General features: G+C 33.3%; 1 protein-coding gene and 1 pseudogene across 9 annotated transcripts in view; one reads left to right on the top strand and one right to left on the bottom strand.

Annotated features, from left to right (window-relative positions):
* The window catches only part of EEA1 (early endosome antigen 1), a 160149-nt gene that overhangs the window by 76819 nt on the left and 62342 nt on the right, over positions 1 to 20988 (bottom strand). For 8 of the 9 annotated variants that reach the window (XR_013521953.1, XR_013521952.1, XM_078337018.1 and 5 more), the window contains 7 exons: positions 14892 to 14946; positions 14736 to 14801; positions 11725 to 11764; positions 10729 to 10842; positions 10012 to 10133; positions 8935 to 9090; positions 334 to 450 (listed from right to left, as the gene is read on the bottom strand). Coding sequence is in view for 7 of the 9 variants with exons in the window: in XM_078337018.1 (XP_078193144.1) it covers positions 334 to 450; positions 8935 to 9090; positions 10012 to 10133; positions 10729 to 10842; positions 11725 to 11764; positions 14736 to 14801; positions 14892 to 14946 (670 nt within the window). In the remaining 2 variants the exon portion in view is untranslated. The remainder of the gene's footprint in view (positions 1 to 333; positions 451 to 8934; positions 9091 to 10011; positions 10134 to 10728; positions 10843 to 11724; positions 11765 to 14735; positions 14802 to 14891; positions 14947 to 20988) is intronic. The other variant, XM_078337023.1, reaches the window with a different exon arrangement.
* On the top strand, positions 15317 to 16881 carry LOC103795349 (S-adenosylmethionine synthase pseudogene; annotated as a pseudogene).

The following is a 20988-nucleotide window of genomic DNA, read 5'->3' as shown; positions in this document are numbered from 1 at the left end:
ACCTAGGGTAGTTAAATTTTAGAGACAGAAAGTAGAATGGAAGCTTCCAGGAGCTAGAGAGAAGGCAGAATATAAAGTTAACAGTTACAGAATTTCAATTTTGCAACTTTATTTCCCATTATTGTGTAAACCAATCTCCGGGACTTAAAAAAAATTTCTGGAGATTGGTTTGCACGATAATGTGAACATACTAACACTAAAAACAACAACAACAACAAAAAAAAAAAAACCAGCGTAAGTCACATTGTACTATGCCAATATATTTTCTAATTATGTAAAATTAAAGCTTAAATAAAATCAGTTTACTAACATATATAGCTTTAAAATTCTCACCTGATTTTTTTGTGTTAATTCATTAACTGAACTTTTAAGTTTTTGTAGCTCTTGTACATATACGGCAACTTCCTGGGGGCCTTTGGCAAGTTCACTCCTTAGCTGGCTTATTGTGGCCTAACAAAATAAATAAATAAATAAATAAATAAATAAATAAATAAATAAATAAAGCTAAATTTTTTAAAAAACAAAGAAATGAAAGTATACAAAGGTTTTAAGAAAACAAATTTTTTGTTGTTGGTATTTTCAACTTTGTTCTTCATCCTACCACCCATAGTGCCACATTATGCTCTTTTTGGCTTACAACTAATTTTTGCAATTTATCCAAGATGTACAACTTCATTTAGTAATACATAAAACGAAAAGTTGGCATCCTACTTTAAGTTTCTGAAGTGTCAAACTGCAAACCTAAATTTACTGGTTCTTAAACTCTATACTTCAATCTTCCTGAATTTAAAGATAATATGCAAGTTATGTCTACATTTTCTCCCAACTTCTATAGCATAAAATTATCCTTTTACTTTAAGACATGTATATGCAAACATGTAACATGGAGAATAATACTGGTGAATCATCTTTCTAAATTGTAATGAAAATGTCTTTATCCAGAGAAGTTACCAAGCTGAAGTTATACACAGCTACATTAAGCTAGATCACGCTATGGTCAGGTATAATCATCAGGCATGAACTTGCTTTAGCGCATTTTAATTTTTTTTTTTTTTTTAAGATAGGGTCTTGCTCTGTCACCCAGGCTTGAATGAAGTGGTATGATCACTTCCCTGCTTCAAGCAATCCTTCCACATCAGCCTCTCAAGTATCTGGGACTACAGGCATGTGCCACCACACCCAACTAACTTTTTTATTTTCTTTTGAGAGAGGGTATCGCTATGTTGCTTAGGCTTATCCCCAACTCCTGGGCTCAAGTGACTCTCCCACTAGGCCTCCAAAAGCACTGGGATTACAGGCACGAGCCATTGAGCTCAGCCCGTTTTAACATTTAAAAAAACTTGAAAATCAAGTTTTATTATTAAAGCAACAGTTTGATCATTTAAAAATAGTATAAGAGAGAGGTAAGCAAATATCTTGGAAATATAAATTTCTTATACTTAAAACTGAACCATTAGAGAGACTAATTTTTTTTTTTTTTTTTAGGTATGGTCTGCTGCAAATGACATGGACAAAATAACTTTCTATTATATTAATATTTCTAGTACTGCTTATTGGCATTACTTTCCACTTTATTTCTAAAGTTACAATCATTTCCATTACTGAATGATTTCTTAATTTCTTTATTACTGAATAAACTTTCTAATATGGATGAGATATGTTTTAAATTTGTTCTTAGTAAATACGTATACTTATTCATATCATACATTAAAAATGAGTGCTTTCATCTTCAAGGGAGAAATCTCAGAAGACACTAACTTATTGTGGCAACAATAATATTATTCAAGAGATCTTTGGCTACTTTTCTTTTGGAAACCATTACAGAGAATGTGGAACTTATTTTTTTAAGGGATTCTCAGTGGTAGTGTATCTTCATCCATTTTATGGTGGTTTTTATTTTAACTTTTGGAAACCATCAACTTTATAGGCAAGGTAAGTGATTGAACTGAAAGATCAGATACTTGGGCTTATTTTATTTTAATAATTATTTTATTTAATCACCATTTTATTTTAATAACTTGGGCTTATTATAATAGTCAGAAGGTAAGTGATTGAATTGAATGATCAAATTCTTAGGCTTATTTTAATAACCATTAATTAATAAAACTAGTTTTTTTAGTGTCTTCCAAATGGGCTAAATGTCAATTAAAATAAGTTTCAAAAATGCTTTTAGGAATGGAGTATGTTGAGATACATAACTTTCTGGGAAAACATTCATTTAAATGTACAAATTCAGATGCAATGAAAGCAAACTGTAACATTACCATACTGCTACACCTTATACAGAGCGCTTCAGTAACATTTGTAACAGCTGATATATGAATATACATATATAATAAGTCATATATACATAATTTGAAAAAGAAAATGTTGAATTATGCATGTATTTTCAATTACACTGAAGTTAATGGCCTACCCTAAAACTATCTGTTTTAAACTGAACATGTTACCTTGAAATGGATTTAGCTATTGGGAGTTTATTTCAAATTACCATTTCTATAATTTTGAATCTCAAAATTTTTTTGTTAGTAGGGTTACAGATGTTAAAAGAAACATCAGGAACAAATTGACTATTTTAACTTACTATGTTTTAATCATATAGCAAAAATGCCAATTTATCACAAAAAATATTATATTTAAATCTCTAGTTGTGAATGTCTTATCAAAAAAATTTGCACAGATTTCTGGCACATAATATGCAGTAATAATAACAGTATGTATTAAAATGTAACTCATGTGTATATTTCATTTAAATATCATGATTTCATAACGAAGTTTATAAAATGTAGTAAGCCAAGTGTAAGGTCTATCTTGCTGATAAATTCCAACATGTAGAAATAAGAATTTCTAGTAAGAATAACAGTAAAACTTTCCTTATGAAATAAGGAAAATGTAAAGCAAATATGCTTCAAAAATATTGTATCCTTTCTTATAGCTTTTAGATATGTTCTTATAAATGACTATAAAACTAGACATTAAGTAAATTATTTTCATTTTGTACATCAAATTTGGATATTGTGAACACTAAAATTTTTATATAGATAAATTCCAGCACTTAAAACTTTCAAATTTACTCAAGGGGACAATAAAGAAAGATGTGGGAAGACTTACACATCCAGAGGTAGACTTTAGTTATGAAGAAAAGGAGTGAGGAGAGTGAATTCCAGAAAGGTTTCCCCTTTTCAATTGCACATTATGGAACATTGATCTTTTACAATAATCACACATTATGTTCATATTTGGGGAAAAAAATAAAGACTAAAGGAAGATAATTACAAAGGAAAAAAGTAAATACATTCTCTTTTCAGATATCACTATGGGTGAAGTTCAAAGATCTCTGTTCACGTTGACCTTCTTCTCTAACAGGCCAAGTTTACATGTGCTTTGGATTTCAACCTCCTCCTGGGAATCCTAGCTCCCATTGCTCCACTCTGATTCTTGCTTACTTCATTCTTCTCACACATATCCTCCCTGAGATCTTCCCAGACCATTTTAAAACTGTTCTATAGTATTCCCACTTCCAGTATGGCTCATACATGCTTTATTTTTCTTCCTCACAGCCCTAATTATTACCTGGCTTTCAATCATGATTCAGTGTACTTGTACAGTCTATTGTTTGATTTCCTCAAAAGATTAAGCCTTATAAAAGCAAGCACTCTGTCTTTTCAGTATTTTAATCCCCACACCTAAAGTAGTCCCTGATTTTGGTAGACACAAAAAAAAACTCACTAAAGGAATGAGTAACTATACCTCCAAGGAGTTAACAGACACTTATTTCCAAGTAACAGTATTTTAGATCCCATAAAACAGTTTGCATTTCCTTGATTTTTCTGAAATGTTATTGAATTCAACACTGAATTTTTACTAAAAAAGTTTACATTACAAAATAAGGAATGATATTGCATGTAAATATCCCGCTGGTGCACAAGAATTATTGTTTTAATATGCTGCAACTATTAGTAAATAATCATTTAAAAATGGTTGAAACTATGCTTGATTAACAAAATAAAAATGAGCATGTCTTTGAAGTTCTAAAATTGTCTTAAAACACAAAACTGTCATATAACAATTGAAAGTGATACATTAAGGTTATTATTAATATTAAAAAGTCTCCCAATATCACATTACCTCAAGTTTAAGCATCTCCATAAGAAAGCAGAAAAAATAATAACAAAATGGTGGATGAAAGGTCGCAGACAAGACTGACAAAAATACACTTTGAGCACATAATAAAGATGACCAGCATGCCTACAAGTCCACCCTCTTACATAGCATACTTAAAAAGATATTTAAATACTTTAATAGCTATGTATGGGGGTAATCTTACTTACTCCATATCTCCATAAACATTTTAGCTCTTAAAACTGGGATTCAAATAAATTTATTTGGAAAAAAATAAAATTCTTTAAAAATCATTTCCATTAAATACTACACCAAATATAAGTTGATTACAGCTTAGATTTTCCAATAATGTAGATTTTTTTATAAATAATACTTTTTAACCTTTAAATCCCCAATTTCCAATCTATAAAACAGCCAATTATTTATAAAGAACTTTCAAATGCTTCAGAATGAGATATTTTCCATATGCCCTCAAAAATACCCAGGCATAAAGAAGTCAATGAATTCATAAGGTATACATTTAATGAAAGTAATAAAACAAAGACATAAACAGTTAATGATGTACACCAGATTATATGTCTTTACCAACTAGATATACTAGTCAAATAACAATTTATTTGAAAAAATATTAAAATACATATTCCTAAAACTGCCATTATTTTGATTTGAAATAAATGTTTGACATTTAAAAATAATTTTTTTCTTTTTTTGAGATAGAGTCTCACTCTATTGCCCAGGCTCGATGTACAATGATGTGATCTTAGCTCACTGCAACCTCTGCCTCCTGGGTTCAAAGGATTCTCCTGCCTCAGGCTCCCAGGTAGCTGGGATTACAGGCATGCACCACCACCCACCCAGCTAATTTCTGTAATTTTAGTAGAGGTGGAATTTCACCGTGTTGGTCAGGCTAATCTTATACTCCTGACCTCAGGTCATCCACCCACCTCAGCCTCCCAAGTGCTGGGATTACAGGCATGAGCCACCACACCTGGCCCTTAATAATAAATTTTTAGCTTCTTTAACTCCTTTGTATGTGTTTTGTTTCCGATGTCAATATTTAGGTTTAGTACAAGGAACAATATCTATAATAAAAATTGCTGTATTAAGTGCTATAATTCACTAACATACTTGAGAATAAATAGAACTGAATTTTAATAAATAGAACATGTCATATATTCAGATTAAAGAGAAGCTGAAAAACAAATGCAGTTATAAACAAATAAATGAGATGAAGTAATTAGACAGTAATTTTTTATATGGAAATGGTATGACACAACTCAAAAGTATTTTGAGCTATTACACAATACAAATATTATAATATACAATATGGCAAAATAAAATAAGTAATTAACAATAAGTATTAAGATTAATAGCCCAAATTTACTTATAAAGTGATCATCAGAACACCTAAATTAGGAGACAACGTGATAAAAAGGGATTGACACAGGCTTTGGATAAGCCCTAAGCTCCAACCCTAGCTTTTATATTAGGTGTGACCTTAAACAATTTGCTTAACCTCATTGAGTCTCAGATTCTTCATATGTAAAACATACTTAATAAACTTACAGGGTTGTAAGAAACAAATGAGATCACATGTTTTAAGTGCCTAACATAGTATCTAAAACCTACTGGTGCTCAAAAAACTAAGAGTTTGTTTCTAGTAATAATATATTTCTGACTTTTATGTTGCCATTTCCTAAATTATTCAAAATACTTTAATATAGCCAAGGTCTCATTCATCACTACATATCTATTAATTAATTAATTAGGTAATAAGTATTATTCTTGTTTTATTAAAAATACAATGAAATATTAAATCACCTATTCAGTTACTCGGCACAAATAAATTCCTTTCTAAATTTATTTCCAAATACTTGAAAGATACATTTTCAAAAAAATTTGAATGAAGACATACAAACTGATTTCTAAGCCATTTTCCTTCTTTCCTAGAAATATCATTTTTAGAAAAATAAATGTTTCCTACAATTAGCCCTGTTTGCAGGAGGACGATGGAGGGAGACATTAAATTCTTTCACCTCCCAATCTTTCATAATTCTAGTCACAGAACAAGTGTGGTGATTCATGCCTTTAATACCAACACTTTGGGAGACTAAGGCAGGAGGTTCTGCTTGAAGTCAGGAGTTCAAGAGTGGCCAAAGCAACATAATAAGACCTTGTCTCTACCAAAAATAATTTGTTAAATAAAGAAAAACAAACTCCAATCATAGCTTTTTCATCTTAAATGACTTATTCTCCTTACATATAAAGGTATTTTAATCTACAGTAATAAAAATATAAATTCATAAAACACTCCAAATTCTTAAATAAGAATTTATTAGAATAATTCTTAAATATTACTTAGAAATGAATAATTCTTAAATTAGAGTAAGTCTTAAATAAAATATTACTTAAAAATGTCTTCCCATTAGCAAGTTCATTATATTCTCAACTTTTTTTGTTTGTTTGTTTGAGAGAGAGTTTCCCTCTATCGCCCAGGCTGGAGTGCAGTATGCAACCATGGCTCACTACGGCCCCAACCTTCTGGGCTCAAGCAATCCTCTCACCTCAGCTCCCCAAATAGCTGGGACTACAGGTACATGCTACCATGTCTGGCTAAATTTTTGTAGAGACAGGGCTTCACCCTGTGGCCCAGGCTGGTCTCAAACTCCTGGACTCAAGCAATCTGCCTGCCTGAGCTTGCCAAATTGCTGAGATTATAGGGGCGAGCCACCATGTTCAGCCTATGTTTTTTAAAATGCAAGTAAATATATAAATTTATTTTCCTTGTTAATATTCTATTTGTTTAACAAGCATATGTATAACTCCAAAACTTACAGCTGGAATAAGTCATAGAGGACTCAACTTTAAAATACATATTCCTAAAACAGCCATTAATTTGGTTCTATTTTAGTTACCATAATACAACTATTTTAAAATTTCAAATAGCATTTAAGGTATTTTTTAATCAAAACAGAGTATAATTTTTTTTTTGAGAAATATCTAATCAAAAGCAGTTCTTACTGAAACAAAGAAATAAATGACTGGGTTCACCCGGGTTTAGATATTTCTACATTAACATCTGAATAGAACTTTTCCTCATGAGACCTCTTGATTCAGCCTCTCCTTGATTCCACATTTGTACTTATAGATTTATCATTGCCTTTTGCTGATTAATAATACCAGTAGAACAGGAACTTTTAAAAGACTTCAGTTAAGTTCATGAACCACCTGAAATTGTTTGAAAATCTTTGGAATTAAGTGTTATTTGGCTACAAAGTATCAATTTTGGACAGTGTGCATCTAAATATTGTAAGCTAGAGAGTGAAGTGTTAAGGCCTTACACGCCTATGTATATTATACCACCCCTTCACATGAAATATATAGAAGGAAGATTTTGAAAAATGAATTAAACATGGGTTATCTATAATACTTATGCCCCAAAGCTTGATGACATGTTACTATTTATGAATAGAGTGGCTTTTAGATCACCAGTTACAAAACTCAAGAGATTCAAATTACAATGTCATGGTAAAAACATTTTAAACTGAAAAAATGAAAATCAGAGGTCTACTTCACATAAGGGAGCTTAAAGATAACAAAGTGTCTCCTATAATAAAGTAAAAATAACGAAGCCCAGCATTTTTAAGCAAATTTGTTATATATCTTAGAGTTTGCTATATGCTGACATAATTATACAAGGGATTTACAAGCCAAAGTCATGTCATGTGAGAAACAGTAGAAGGAACTGAGAATGTCTATCTTGGAAGAGAAAATACTCAGAGTAAATATGAGCAGTCTTCAAATACCTCATGTGGAAAGACGAACAATTTATTCTGTGTAATTTCTAAGGAGAGAACTAGAACCAGTGCATGTAAATTACAGGGAAACAGACTTAGGAAGAAATATGCACACCTACACCACACCTAGCAAGGACTATGGATCACTCATCAGGGTTGCCATAAAGGGAAGTACTGGATGGAACGTGGGACTAGCTCCTTTTAAGACTTCTTTCAAATTCATAATTCAAAGTCTATCTATTAGAAATAAGCTTATGGCCAGGCATGGTGGCTCACGCCTGTAATCCCAACACTTTGGGAGACCAAGGCGGGCAGATCACCTAAGGTCAGGAGTTCGAGACCAGACTGGTCAACATGGTGAAACCCTATCTCTAGTAAAATTACAAAAATTAACCAGGCGTGGTGGTGGCACCTGTAATCCCGGCTACTTGGGAGGCTGAGGCAGAAGAATCGCTTGAACCTGGGAAGCAGAGGTTGCAGTAAGGCAAGATAATGCCACTGCACTCCAGCCTAGGTGAGAGAGCGAGACTTCATCTCAAAAAAAAAAAAAAAAAAAGAAGCTTATTACAAAATAAGCGTTTCTTAAATATTTTTTCTAAACAACACTGGTAATATAATTGTAGAAAATGATACCATTCTTCCTTTATTTCTACCAAACTAAGATAAACTCAATTACCATTTATCAACTAACCTTGAGTAAATATAACCTTAAAAATCATCTCTCAGCAATATATATCATTTATTAAACAGAACAATAATCTATGCGTATATTCCTCTGAGTGTCTAGCTTTATAAAGCAAAATATACTGACTGTGAGACCACATTGACTATAAACAAGTATTATTCAGATCAAAAATGAAAGAATGACAAATATTATTTTGATAGGCCAAAAATGAAAGAACGACAAATATTCTTTTGATAGGCCACTCGGAAAAATCTCAAATCCTGGTTTCACCGACAGTATACACTACACAAGCTAATATCAATCACATTTAAGTACAATGAACTTCATTACCTCTGAGCTAGCATATTGTGACTGTAATTTTTTGCATTCATCTTTGAGTTTTTCAGACTCTCGCTCACGTTCCAAGGTCATGTTATCCATTAATGTTTGAACTTGGACCAGTTCTTTCTTTAGCACTGCAACATCTTCTATACCAGGTCTCTGAAGCTGTGAAGCAGCACATTTTAATTATAAATTAAAGTGAAAAACTAAAATAATATACATTTTTTAGAATCAATTTCACTACAAAGAAATCAAAAGGAAAACAATCTTCAATATCAATTTTTAGATTCCAAACAACTCGGGTATCTTCTCCCACAATAAACTATCTCCTCTTCCCATCCTACCTCTTACTTAACAGTATTACAACTCAAGGTGCAATCTGGTGAATTCACAATTATCTTTATTACTTTGTATTCCTTTGCTTCACAAACTACATCTATTTGTCATAACAGTGACTTGAAAATGTTACATTCCTTCCTTTTCTATCCAAGAAACTGGTAATAAAAATGAAGGAGCAGATGTTAGCAAAATTAGAGTTGGCTGCAGGTTGGATATAGTTAATTTATATATTTATTGAGAACTAAATAAAGGAAATAAAGTCAAGTACAGATCCAAGATTATTAAGCCTTAGGAGAGGATTAGAGATGAATGGTTTATTAAGCCTTAGGAGAGGATTAGAGATGTATGGTTCCAATTACAGAAATACAGTAATGGAGGAAACTTTGATTTTATACTTGTTAAATTTGAAATTATAGCTAGAAATTCAACACAAAGTACCCTAAAAACAGATGGATTTATAAAACTAACATGCAAGAAAAGACCACAGTCAGAGATGCAGATGTGAAAATTACTAAAATGACAGATGATATTTAGATAGAAACAACAAAAATGTTAAGGTAGTAAGTTATGTATCATTTTTATTTTAAAAATCATATATAGAATATATATGAAGGTGGTAGGATATAGGGACTTGTTTATATCTTCCATTTCTCTCAAGTTATATTTTTAAAAATTTTCCTTCAGGGTATTTTATTTTTAATTTAGAAAGGTTTAAGAGTACATCTCAATAAATCATTCCTAAATTACCAGTTCCGTCTTCAGATCTTGAATTACAGTTGCCTCTTTGTTTAATTCTTCTGTCAGATGTGTCACTTTCTGTTCAGCAGCTTCTCGGAGACTCCTTTCCTCATCATACTTTGATTTTATATCTAATTAAAGATAGTTATATAAATATTAGTTTTATGACATTAAGGGAAGGACAGTTTTATAAGTTCTCGTACATTACTTTGTATATCTGTATGTCATTCTAATTCAAATTCTCATTCCTTAGATATAACCATAAGTATATACAGTAAATTTATATTTCTAATTACATAAAATAAACTTAAAATTGTTTGTCTACATAAATTCCACTCAACATGTTAATAATTAGCATTTTAATGTATACTTAATCACATACAATATTTTACCTAAAAGCACATGTTAAAAATATATATATGTGATAGTATAACCAAGTGTTATATTGATACTATATTATTTAATTCACTTCTTTAAAATGTTCCTTTTTTAATCTTTAAGTATACCACAAAAGAAAATGTATCTTCTCCAACTTTCAAGAAGAATCTACAGAGAAATACCAGTCCTTTGAAGGAAGGCAGCTAGAGGACTAACAAAATAATTTACATAGCTACTCTGAAATCATTAAATTCCATTAATTAAAATGCTATATTTATTGCTAGGGTATATAATGGAAAAAAGGTAATGAGATTGATTTACTGGCTAAAAAATTCTAACTCAATTTACCTGCAATTTCAGTAGCAAGTTGGGCTGCTTTCTGTTCAAATAAGTCTTTCATTTGCTTAATATTAAAATTTTCTGTTTGGGCTTCTTCTAACTGCTGTTCCAAAGATTGTAGTTCTACAAAAAAAGTGTCATGGTTATTCAAATACCATGTTAATTACATATGCTACACTGTTATTACTTATATTCATTACAATTGTAAAGATGATCAACATAAGTTTATTATCCAATTACAAGTAAAGTATTTTGACATTTCAAGAATTAAGTATATCTGATTCATTTAAGGCACAAATCATAATTTACAAACATACAATGCAAATGAAATAACATTTAGAATCACCGTCAAATAATCTACAAATATTTGATTAAAACTTATTTTTATTCCACATTTCACAGTTATTTTCCTACGTCTATCAACTGACCAAAAAGGAATATATTCTTTTTTTTTTTTAAAGGGATGGAGTCTCACTATGTTCCCGAGGCTGGTCTCAAACTCCTGGGTTCAAGCCATCCTCTCCTATCAGTCTCCCAAAGTGCTGGGATTATAGGCATGAGCCATCAAGGCTGGCTCAAAAAGGAAAACATCTGATAAAATCAGTTATAAAGCAGGATGAATTAGAAATAGTTAATCAAGGTCTTGAAATTTTTAATTTCTTAAAGTATGCAGTCAACTCCTAATACTTTATCATAAAATAACTATCTTACTCTTAATATAGACTTCATTTTCATTAAACAACCATATTAATGTAATATTTGAGAAGTTTATTTCTTACTTCAAAATATAATGAACTAAGAAAACTAAAATTTTAGTTAATCGATTAAATTATGAAGTTCACATATAACTCTCTAAACCTCAAATATGACCATTATCTTCACATTTTAAAGTCATAAAGCATAACCACGAAACAAAATTCATTTAGCAGACATCAAAGAAAAAGAAAGGAAAAAAAATAAGAAGAAAAAGAAAATTGAAAAAATGTCTGCTTTAAGTAAAGTTACCTGCTGATGAATCAGTCACCAATCCATCAGGTTTAGCCTCCTCAATTCAAACAAAAGACATAAACAAATGATTAAAAGGAAACAATAAAACTGTTAAAATTGCCAATGTTAAAAAATCTCTGAAAGTCACATTCTTTCAGATAAGTAGTAAGATTTTGGTGAAAACTTAAATTTAGTAGTTTCCATTCTTCCAGATCTGTAAGAGACCAGTAGGCAGACTAGCATATGATCTAACTTCAGTTTACTAGTTCTAACATAGATCTTTATTTGTATGCTAATATATATGAAGTTATTATGGTCTTATGATAAGACATCTTAAATTTCATGAATTCAGTAATAAATAGCACAATTATTATAATTATAAATATAGATTCTAAAACAAATAATTGGCAACATTCAGTCATATTAGTATGTAGCTTTGAAGTAATTTCAAAGTTTGCTACATGGATGCTATATATTTTGCTGTAATAAGAACTTGGAGTGTTATCCCCCTCCATTCAAGCATGTGATGCCTGTTAGACTCTATATGAGAGAACTTGGCGTGAACTTCTCCTCTCTCTTCAGTAATATTATATCGGACCTTATCATACCCTAGATCTGAGCTACTGACCTTAACTACTGGGCTTCAAAATACGTATTAACCCAAGAGTTTGAAAGACACTTTGAAAGCTTAGGCCATGGCAGGCTGCACTTTGTTGGTTGCTTTCATTGAGATTGGCTGCTCATGTTGCAACAGGGACACATCCTGTTGGCCTTTGAGCTTTGAGTCTGGCCAGCCAACACCTACATCTCCTCTAGCAGCAGATCCCCACTGTCCGGGATCACCACTGTTTTGGATGCCATCTCTCCAGAGATACTGCTCATAAAAAAGGTACACCTCAATCCTTTTAGACTTTACTTTTCATGAAAGCCTGCTTCCATCCTAATAGAGTGACTAGACTTTTTGGTATTTCCCATAAGATTAGAACATTTTATTCTCTCCCTTGTAAGCATTGTGTACCTAAGAAAATTTCTCTTTGGTAATAAACCATGCAATATGTGAAATCATACTTCAAATCATGCTTCTTATTACAATCAAACACAACACCTATATTATTTGAACATCTGCATTAGTTAAAACATACTATCAAACTAGCACTACTAAAATTTGCATTATTTAAAACATGCTATCAAATTATCACTACTTAAAAAAACTGGCTTTATAATCATAATTTTTAAATTCAGGACAAGCCAACTTTAAAAGAAGCAGAAATAACAGACTCCATGAGGTTTTATTTGTCATATGTATTAGGAACAAAATAATATACTACCTTGGCATTATTTTTATATTTTAAAGAATTATACACATGTGAAAGAGTTTATAATAAGGCATTTCATTGTATATCTGACTTTTTATTTCTCTATACATTGAACTAAGACATACAGACTGCTAAGAATCATAAGTATTTAAAATATATTTTCCCCCAAAGGTAAATTTCCTGCCAAGGTAACTTATAACTTGCACTGTGGAGAAGTTATTTAAGTGCATTAAATGTGGAACAGTCATCTCAAATGTGGTAAACAATTTCCACACTGTTGTCAGATACAGAAAAGAATACAGCCCATATATGGTTAATTGTTAATGGCACCTGTACAAAACGTAAGTAAATAAGCTATTAAGTATTTTGGACTACTAAAAACCTCTTTAATGTTAACAGAATCACCAGTTAGAGAAGCTGAGTAGTAATAAGACTGATTATCTTGTTATTTATTTGTTTTTGTCTTTTTCAGTCTAACTGACAATTCTTGGTGCAAAGACTAAAAAGAAAAAAAGACTCACTGAAAGTCACAATATGCCAAGGTAATGTGCAAAGGGATTATTAATTACTTTACAAAAATATTAGAACTATTGCTGAAGGGTAACTACTTTTATTCTTAGAAATGATGACTATGGATTTGGCAAGATTTCATTAATCTTTGATTCTTCCTATAATTTCAGAATAAAGTCAAGATAATTTCAGCATAAAAGTCATAACTAAGGTTATTTACTTAGAAGATACATTAAACTATATAAAATCTAAGATATAAAAAAATACTATCAGAGAGAACCACTTTTGATACAATTATTTTCTTCTGTTTTTTTCTATGTATTATTTTTACATAAAGGCATACAGCACATGTGTGTGTGTGCATGTATGTACAAATAAACATTTTTTTTATTTTTTAAAAACTTAACATTGTTAATAGAACAGGTTTCCCAGTTTTCAATCTTCACTAACAATAATAATATTACTAGCTATCATAGCTAGTAATATTTCTTTCCCTACCAATAGACACTTCAGTCATTATCAATTTGTCAGAAATGTAAATGCTTTGAAGAGATTCACTACTGTTTGAACCCATTATTTTTTAACTATTTAGGCATAGTGTAAAAATTGAGAATACTATAGCCTGGTATTTTAAAAAACAACATATAGGTACTTGATGCTTGTTTTTTTTTTTTTTTTTTTTTTTTTGTGGGGTGGGGGGGCGGTCGGGGACAGAGTCTTGCTCTGCTGCCTAGGCTGGAGTGTAGTGGTAAGCTCACCACAGTGCTGAAATGGAGAGCTCAAGTGATCCTCCCATCTCAGCCTCTCAAGTAGCTGGGACCACAGGCACATGACACCACACCCAGCTAATTTTTACATTTTTTGTAGAGACAATGGTCTCCCTGTGTTGCCCAGGTTGGTCTCGAACTCCTGGCTCAAGCAACCCTCTCACCTCAGCTTCCCAAAATGCTGGGATGACAGACGTGGGCCCATCCAGTAACTGATTTTTATTGGAACACCTTTTAAAAAAAATTACATCTTCACTCCTCATATATTTGTTTGCACTCAACAGAATTACAAGGAATATACACTGCAGGCTACTAAACACAGAGAAACAAATTAGGAAATTATTTATATCAGGCCACCACCTGCTTGCAAAAAGGTATTAAGTTTAATTTTCATCAATAATAATAAACATGCTTTAAGTATTTTAAAAGCAATTACTTGCTGCTGCAGCCCTTGATATTTTTCTAATTCCTTCTTTAATTCTTCAGAGTACCATTTTTCTTCCTAATAAAAAAGATTTTTAATTAGTAAATTTAAAAAGCTGTATTATCTGAAACACTGAAAATAAACAAGTTTAACAATTTTTACTCCCACCTTAAGTGAAGCCTGTAGGTCTTGGACCTCTTGTCTGAGTAATGTTACATCATCTCTAAATAAAAATGGGGGGGAAGGAATTAATAATGTCCTTTAATTAACAACCTGGTCTTAACAAATCATGGCTAGTAACTGCATAGTAATATCATAGTTTTTCAATTCAAAAATAAAACTATGGAAGATTTTTATGTATAATGGCATATATATAAAGCCCTTAGAAAAACAACCTTATTGGTAAAGCACATTGTTTATAAATGGAAAACATTTTCTCATGGAAATAATCATATAACTGACTGTTAAACGCTGAGCTAGAGGCAGAACATCTTCCATTAATTTACTAACAATAAGCATCAATGGCTTCCTATTGTAGTTAGCATAAATTCTAAACTCATTAACATGGACTATAAAATCTGCGTAATCTAGTCCTTCCCTTATCACTCTCCCTTTCATTCATTTAGCTCTATCAACATTGGCTTCTTTCTTTCACACTGAGAAAAGGCCTTGATTCGTCCATTGCCACCCTCCGCTCTGAATAGAATGCCACTTGTGCATTTCGGAGCTGCCACCTCACCACTGCTCCTTCTCAATGCCACTTTCACTCACGGCCACCAACACCAACATGAACGGGAGCCCAACAGCTTCCACAAGGCATTCATTGAGGAGGGCACATTCCTCTTCACCTCAGAGTAGGTGGTGGAAGGCTACCCATATAAGGTCTGGGACCAGATCAGTGAGGCTGCCCTTGAAGCCCACCTTCAACAAAATCCTGATGACAAAGTAGCTTGTGAAACTGTTGCTAAAACTGGAATGATCCTTCTTGCTGGAACAATTACATCCAGAGCTGCTGCTGACTACCAGAAAGTGGTTGGTGAAGCTATTAAACACACTGGATATGATGATTCTTCCAAAGGGTTGGATTACAAGACTTGTAATGTGCTGGTAGCCTTGGAGCAAGTCACCAGTTATTGCTTGAGGTGTTCATCTCGACAGAAATGAAGAAGACACTGGTCCTAGAGACCAGGGCTTGATGTTTGGCTATGCCACTGATGAAACTGAGGAGTCTATGCATGCCTTTAACTAGTCATGGAATACAAACTTAAAGCCGAACTGGCAGAACTATGCCATAATGGCATTTTGCCTTGGTTATGCCCTGATTCTAAAAACTCAAGTTACTGTGCAGTACATGCAGGATCAAGGTACTATGCTTCCCATCAGAGTCCACACAATTGCTATATGTGTTCAGCATGATGAAGAGGCTTATCTTGATGAAATGAGGAATGCCCTAAAGAAGAAAGTCATCAAAGCCGTTGTGCCTGAAAAATACCTTGATGAGGATACAATCTACCACCTACAGCCAAGTAGCAGATTTGTTATTGGTGGGCCTCAGGGTGATCTTGCTTTGTTTGACTGAACGGAAAAACCATTGTGGACACTTAATGGTTGTTAAGGTACTCATGGAAGAGGTGACTTTTTTAGGAAAGGATTATATTAAGGTCAACCGTTCAGCTGCTTATGCTAGTCATTGGGTAGCAAAATCCCTTGTTAAAGGAGGTCTGTGCAGGAGGGTTCTTGTTCAGGTCTCTTATGCTATTGGAGTTTGTTATCCATTATCTATCTCCATTTTCCATTATGGTACCTCTCAGAAGAGTGAGAGAAAGCTACTAGAGATTGTGAAGAATTTCAATCTCTACCCTAGTGTCATTGTCAGGGATCTGGATCTGAGAAAGCCAATTTATCAGAGGACTGCAGCCTATGGCCACTTTGGTAGAACAGCTTCCTATGGGAAGTGCCCAAAAAGCTAAATATTAAAAGTGTTAGCCTCTTTTCTCCATACTTGTTGGCACAGGCTACAGAGAAGCCTTCAAGCTCTGAGGGAAAGGGCCCTCCTTCCTAAATTTTCCCGTCCTCTTTTAGATCCTGATCAGCTGTAGTCACTCTAGTCAATGACATGAATTTTCGCTTTTGTGGGGGACTGTAAGTAGAGCTTGGTATTCTGTCCCTATGTGTTTTATTCATCATTGTAATGAATTTAGTGAGCATAGGTGATCCACGTAACTGCCTAGAAACAACATTGTAGTAAATACTGCTTTGAAATTGAACCTTTGTGATCTATGACCCAATGCTCCATAGTCCCAATTGCATTGACTTTCCCACCAGATGCTGAAAATGTCCTTGTAATGTGCACATAAAGTACTTGTAGTTCCACTTACAGCCTCTGTTGACAATGCCACAGCACTGTCAGCATGAATTTGTAATGTCTTGAGCTCTATTATGAATGTGAAGCCTTCCCCTTATCTTCCCTGTAACTTGATCCATTTCTAATTATGTCCCTTTTTGACAGGGAATGTTCCCTATCTGATCAATCTTGCATGCAACGCAAGTTCTCAGTTGGAGCTCTAGCCTGACATCAGAAAAAGACAGTTACTATTAAACCATCTCCCTGGTGTTTATGCTCTCAATTGCCACCTCTTTAACAGCACCAAATCAAAATCTCTCCACTGTCAGCTGTCATTTGGAGAACATACATAGTAAGGTTTTAATTTAGTAAACCAATCCTATGCATTGTTTCAACACTAGCCAAACCTCATCAACTCCTAGCTCTAGTAAAACAGACACTTGGCACCTTTGTGATGCCATACAGAGGAATCACAGGGCAGTACCTGAGGGTCTGTAGGTTGCACGCTTAGATACCAGATAACTTTTTTTTTCTTTATAAGAAAGCCTCAGTACTTCACACTGTACAATAAATCCTCCCAGGGTTTTAACTTTGTTTTATTTTCAAAACCAGGTCCAATGAGCATTCTGAACAGCTGGTGTAGCTACAGAGAAGTCAGCTTCCTTCAGAGAGCAGTGCTTTTGGCAGGGAGGAGGAAACCCCTTCATACTTGAACATTTTCTAATTGCTTATTTATTGTATTGTGGGGTATGGTGTAGTACAGAGAAGCCATCATCTCAGATGGCAGCTTTTAAAATATTTTTTTTTTCTCTCAACACCATGATTCCTTTAACAACATGTTTCCAGCATTCTCAGGTAGGCCAAGTTGTCCTAGAGAAAAACCTTGGGTTAGACCTATAGGTGATCTGGCTGGTGTTAACAGAAGGAAGGGCCAAGCTGGTGTGGCTGGCCATGGAGAAAACTGACTTGGCTGGTGTGGTACAGAGAAGCCAGCTTATTTACATGCTTATTCTATGACTGCTTGCCCTAAGCAGAAAGTGCCTTTCAGGATCTATTTTTGAAGATTTATTGCATTTGTCTGCTTCTCAATTCCAACAGTTTAATAAAGATCTAAATAAAATGATAGGTTCTACCTTAAAAAAAAAAGAAAAAGCTCTGTAAAATGGCAATGGGTGGGGGGAACACACATGCACGCACACACACACACACACACACACAAACAAATTGGCTTATTTCTATTCCTTTGGGTCTGACATGCTCTTTTCTGAGAAGCTTCTCACATTCTGCTAAGAGTCAGACTGACAAAGGATGGTGAACTGACCATTCTAGGCCCTATTGCAGGAGAGAGACTTTATGAGAAAAGACCTTTATAAAGAATTATTCTGGATGTCAGGAACATATCTTCCCCTGCTGGATTGAAATTCATCTTATAGATATACCCAAACATGTACAAACGGTATCTCCACAAGAACTTATATGATGTCATATACAAAACACTAGAAATAACATAGTCATCAACCAAAGAATGATAAAATTCCATGCTATCATTAAAAACAATAGGATAGCTCTATCTACGTTGATATGGAAGAATCCATAAGATATAGAGAGAAACAAAAGGTACAGAACAACATAGAACTGCTATCTTTTATATAATTACAGATATTTATATATTTATTTATATGTATATAGATATAAGCATATGAATATATAAGCATAGACTATCTCTGGAAGAATATATAAGAAATAGACGATAAAAGAGGGTAGGGAAAAAGGGGTGGCAAGAGCTCAATTTTCACCACAAACTTTTTTGAACCATTTGAATTTTGTACTACATATATATCATTTACATGCATACATTTAAAAATCTAGTCTTAAAAAATCCACTAATGCATCAAACTTCAAATATTTAATTGATGTTGAGGAAATTCCCATGTAAACTGATGAACAAAGGGCTTTAAAGCAAAAAGGTTTCATTACCACCTGAATCATGTGGACTTTTGATCTAAAAGACATATGCAGCTCATAGTCACGTCATTCAAAGTGTTATAGAGTAGAATGTAATAGAAACGAAACAAGAGAGGTGTAGGAAAATGGGAAGATGAAGACACAGTAAGATAAAAATGGAAGTGCATGCAGTAACTATTCCATAAGCAAAGAGAAGCCAATAAAAATTATTACTTAGAGTAACACCAATCAAATTTGCATTTTAAGAATATTATTCTGGCCGGACACATTGACTCAGGCCTGCAATCCTAACACTTTGGCAGGCTGAGCTAGGAGAATTCCTTGAGGACTTCTTGAGGTTCCTGGACAACATAGCGAGACCCTGTCTCAAAAAAAGAAATAAATAAAAGTAAAAATTAGCCAGGCATGTTGGTCCACGCCTGTAGTTCCAATTAATTGGGAGGCTGAGGCAGGAGGATCACTTGAGCCCAGGAGTTGGAGACTACAATAAGCTATGACTGAGCCAGCCTGGAAAACAGAGCAAGATCCTATCTCTAAAAAAAAGAAAAAAGAGTATTATTCTGGCAGTCATATGGAGAATTAATTGGAAGAGTACAAGACCAAAGACAAAGAGCCAACTATAAATACAAAAAAAAAAAAAAATTTTTTTTGAGTGAGATTTAAGGTCTAAAATAAACTACAACAGTAAAAATGTGAACGAATATGCTGTTAAGGAAACAATTAACTAAACTTTCTGACAGATCAGATGAGGGGAGCAGGAGCAGATGTGTAAAAATGAGCACACCTACTTTCCTGGCTTTAATAACTAGGTCGACAGATAATGCTGCCATTCACCAGAAGAAGTAATAGCAGACAAGCAGTAGGTTTAAAAGAAAATGGGATAAACTCGGTTTTCTAAATGTCAATAATGGGGTGCTTTGGGAAAATCAGAGGGAAGATACCTAATAGGCAAATTGGGAGATAATTCAAGGTTGGAGATGTGGTTTAGGAGGAAGTTATGGATGTAGATATTACCCCAGGTAGATCACATAGAGGAAGAGCAGCTTACAAAACAGATCAAGAAAAAATTATCACAATGGTATGTAATCTCAGAAGACTAGAAGGAAGGAGAGCTGGCAGAGCCAAATTTTGCAGTGGTTGTTGTAGATAGTCTACAGATATGACTACAATCAAATTCTTCCTTTCCTATACACAAAATCCACTAATCCACTAAAAGACCAAGTTCACCTTCAGGCCTCATGAATTTGACCTGGCACTATGACTACTTTATCCAATAGAATGGCGGAAGTGATGCTGTGACACTTTTGAATCAAGCCTAAAGAAGACTGGCAACTTCTGCTTCTTTCATCTTGGAACATACTATCTTGGAATGAACTACCAGTTTGTGAGGAAGTCCAAGCAGCCACATAAAGAGGCCCACATGAAAGAGAACTGAAGCCTCTGGCATAAAGCCCGAGATAAGCTCCCAGGTGGCATCCAACACCAACTTCCAGCCATGAATGTGAGGCTATTTAGAACCTTCTGGTCTTCCTACAACACCAGTCTACCTCACTTAAAGCAGAAGAACCATTCAGTCAATTCAAAGCATCATGAGAATTAATAAACTGTTATAGTTTTAAACCTCTTTGCTCTTTGAGTAGATTGTCAGACAGTAATAGATAACCAAAATAGAGGTCAAGCAAAATAAGAACTGAAAATAATACAGGTTACTGTTGGCCTTTGAAAGAGCCATTGCCAGAGAATGACAGGGCAGAACTCAGGCTTCAATAATCTAAAACACTAAACGAAAAGTTAAGAACAAGGGTAGACCATGGATGCTTTTATGTTAAAAGTTCATATATTGAACATGGTCTAATTCATAGTTGAAATGCAACTCTATTAAACTGAAATTAAATATAAAAACATTTATAATATAATCTAATATAACCACACATTTTTAATCTATTTCCTAACAAA

The sequence above is a fragment of the Callithrix jacchus genome, chromosome 9 (genome assembly GCF_049354715.1).
Source record: "Callithrix jacchus isolate 240 chromosome 9, calJac240_pri, whole genome shotgun sequence".
NCBI lineage: Eukaryota > Metazoa > Chordata > Mammalia > Primates > Cebidae > Callithrix > Callithrix jacchus.
The sequence above is the reverse complement of the archived record's forward strand: the minus strand, read 5'-3'. Positions and strand labels throughout refer to the sequence as shown.